This window comes from Papaver somniferum, chromosome 10, assembly GCF_003573695.1.
Source record: "Papaver somniferum cultivar HN1 chromosome 10, ASM357369v1, whole genome shotgun sequence".
Taxonomy (NCBI): Eukaryota; Viridiplantae; Streptophyta; class Magnoliopsida; order Ranunculales; family Papaveraceae; genus Papaver; species Papaver somniferum.
This window is the reverse complement of record NC_039367.1, coordinates 150525842-150528750: the sequence shown is the minus strand read 5'-3', so window position 1 is coordinate 150528750 and position 2909 is coordinate 150525842. Positions and strand designations below refer to the sequence as shown.

General features: G+C 37.3%; 1 protein-coding gene across 1 annotated transcript; it reads left to right on the top strand.

Annotated features, from left to right (window-relative positions):
• Window positions 1-250: 250 nt before the first annotated feature.
• LOC113316525 (WAT1-related protein At5g45370-like) lies at window positions 251-2535 on the top strand. The gene is made up of 6 exons (XM_026564687.1): window positions 251-297; window positions 404-520; window positions 612-909; window positions 1433-1588; window positions 2076-2193; window positions 2303-2535. Exons 2-6 carry the CDS (start codon window positions 432-434, stop codon window positions 2533-2535), a joined length of 894 nt encoding a protein of 297 aa, XP_026420472.1. The 5' UTR covers window positions 251-297; window positions 404-431.
• Window positions 2536-2909: the final 374 nt, after the last annotated feature.

Below are 2909 nucleotides of genomic sequence, written 5' to 3'. Positions count from 1 at the left end.
CCGTACAGGAAAGAACTTGATCTACCACCATTGATTTGAGGGATGAATGGTGACTGATTAGTAAATTTTTGTGTATTTGAGAAGGTACACGAGAATGGGTTTATCTCCAATTCGATTGCAGGTTAAAGGGGAGCTCATACAACAGCAAAATAGCCATCTCTGAGTTCCCAGTTTCACACACACAAAGGTGTTCGACAGAAAGCCTGAACGACAGTTCAGGTCTTGAAGTAGTTAGTTCACGTCTCTTCCTATCAATTTCAGTCTCCTCGTATCTTTCTTCTTCCTTGGATTAACTGGGTATGTAAATCCGTCAAAACCCCCTTTCTTCAAATTTGTCAAATTTCATGAATTGATTGTGATTTCAGCAAAACCCATTATTCAATTTTGTTAATTTCATGACCAGGGTATTTGGGAACCAGCTGTTGTTCTTAATGGGGCTTGGATATACAAATCCAACATATGTTGTTGTTGTTCAGCCTGCAATCCCTGTGTTTACTTTTGTTTTAGCAGCTTTCATGGGGTACTCTCAAATTTCATCCTCCATTTGTTCATTTCAACTTTTTTCCTCTTTTCCTTGCATTTGGGTGACTGGGGAGATTGAATTTTTGCAGCACCGAAAAAGTGAATCTGATGAAAATTGGAGGTCAACTCAAGGTTGGGGGCACAATAGTATGTGTTTCTGGAGCTATACTAATGGTTTTGTTCAAGGGACCATCTATATTTGGAGAGGATGTCACTGAATTGTTGCACGAAGCAGTGGTGGCGAATGATTTAATTGCCGGGGCACAACCAGAACCTGCTGGAGGGTTGATTTCGGGTTTGTTGGGTATTGGTCTTACCAAGTTTCACATTGGGATGCTCTTCTTGATTGGGAACTGCTTTTGTATGGTTGTTTATTTATCCTTCCAGGTATTTAGATGTTTCACAATGGGATGTTCTGCTTGATTGTGGTAATTGTTTGCTTAGATGAACTAGTAGCATTATAAACGAAAGAAACATGTAAAAATTTTCCTGCACCAGCTAGTGACCATTTAGAGGATCAGACCAATTTATAGCAGTTTCTGTTGATATTAGTTCAGCTGTTTAGAATACACTTCTTGGAAAAGTAAATGCACCACACTCGTATTTTAGACAATGAACTGAATTCCATCTTTCTAAGTACTTCACAAATGATTTTGTTGTGAACTTAGATAGTTCATGTACACTATCGGTCACACCTTAATGTGGATTAATATCAACCTTGCAAGGCATTTCTTTAACAGGATTATGTCGGTACCTCTATCCATCTGATAACAATTATTGGCTAGTTGATAGCTTACAAAGTAAAATCTATGTTGAAGATATTCAGAGTTACTATTCGGTACTTCTAGCTTGAGCACAGAAATAAATTTAAATTGTATATACTGATTTGTGTATGGCATACATATTCCAGGCTCCGCTGCTACTGAAGTATCCGGCCAGTCTTTCAGTGACTGCATACTCATACTTTTTTGGTGCAATGTTTATGGTTATTGCTGGAATATCTGCCACCGGTGGAAATACTGTCTGGACATTGACACCATCTGAGTTAGTTGCAGTTTTCTATGCTGTAAGTACTTCTAATCAGGATTTACTATTTTAGTTATATCATGTACTGAAATTATGGCTAAGTTAAGTGTACCAGTTTACCCCTGGTTATGACCTTAAGAAGCATGATTAAGTGCCTTAAAATGCACATCATGCTTTGTTTGCAATATTGAGTTTTAAAGCAAAAACAAGTCTGTCTTGTCTATTTGGTTATCGAATATTATGGCTGTAACTACCATTATTCCCAAGTTGATGTCTTGATGACTATGACTAGGGCGAGCTTCTGTAAGTAAGATATCGAACTGATCCTCAAACTTAGACAGATCTTTAGAAAATTTTCAACTTTGCTCAGTGTAGCCATTTCAATTCACTTCGTTTTGTATACTTGAGGAATAGATTATGCAGCATCCTGAGCTCCTTTATTCGAAATCCTTAAGCGTTTATGAGTTTGTTAAGTTCGGCCGGGATGGGAACTGATAAAGTGAGCTTCTCCTGATTGATGTTTTTAGGGAGACAACATCTTCATATCGAATGTTGGAGATTCTCGTGCGGTGTTAGAAACGGCTTCTGACGATGGCACGTTGGTTCCAGTTCAGCTTACAATGGACTTCAAGCCAAACTTACCACGTGAGTCTCTCTCTAAGTCTCTGTAGTTTCACCTCATACTCTAGTCCAAGTTTAAGTCATTCAATTTCTTCGTCTTGATATCTAAATTCTCTTCTTCTTTTTTTCTCAGAGGAGGCAGAACGGATAATGCATTGCAACAGAAGGGTGTTTTGCTTAGACGATGAACCAGGTGTGCATAGAGTATGGTTACCAGCTGAGGAAAAACCTGGATTAGCAATGTCAAGAGCCTTGGGAGATTTCTGCGTCAAAGACTTTGGTGTTATTTCAGTTCCTGATGATGTATGCTCAGGCAATTCAATGAGTTCAGCAAGCACTGAATGTTCAATAGATTTGAAGGACTAAAACGTCTTTTTAGCTAAGAAGATATGGACACCTGGAAGATAACTGAAGCTAACTTTCTATCCATCACTTTTGGTCAAAACTTGCCTAGTTTAGCAATAAATAAATAAAAATGGCCTACATTTGAAAAGCACCAAAAAAACAGGCCTATTTTTGTAAAAAGCCCTTCTTTTTTTCTTTCTTTTAGTTGATTGTATTACGTTGGTTTTACTGAATTTGATTTTTTTTCTTCAGATCATAACATTTTAAGTTTCAGTTTTAGAATTGATGCTAGAAGAAAAAAAACGTGGAAGAAAATGAGCTTCTGTTCATTTGTTATTTCAGTTTTTTATATGAGAACATTCAAACGCAATTCCTTTACTTTAATGTTGGAGCAA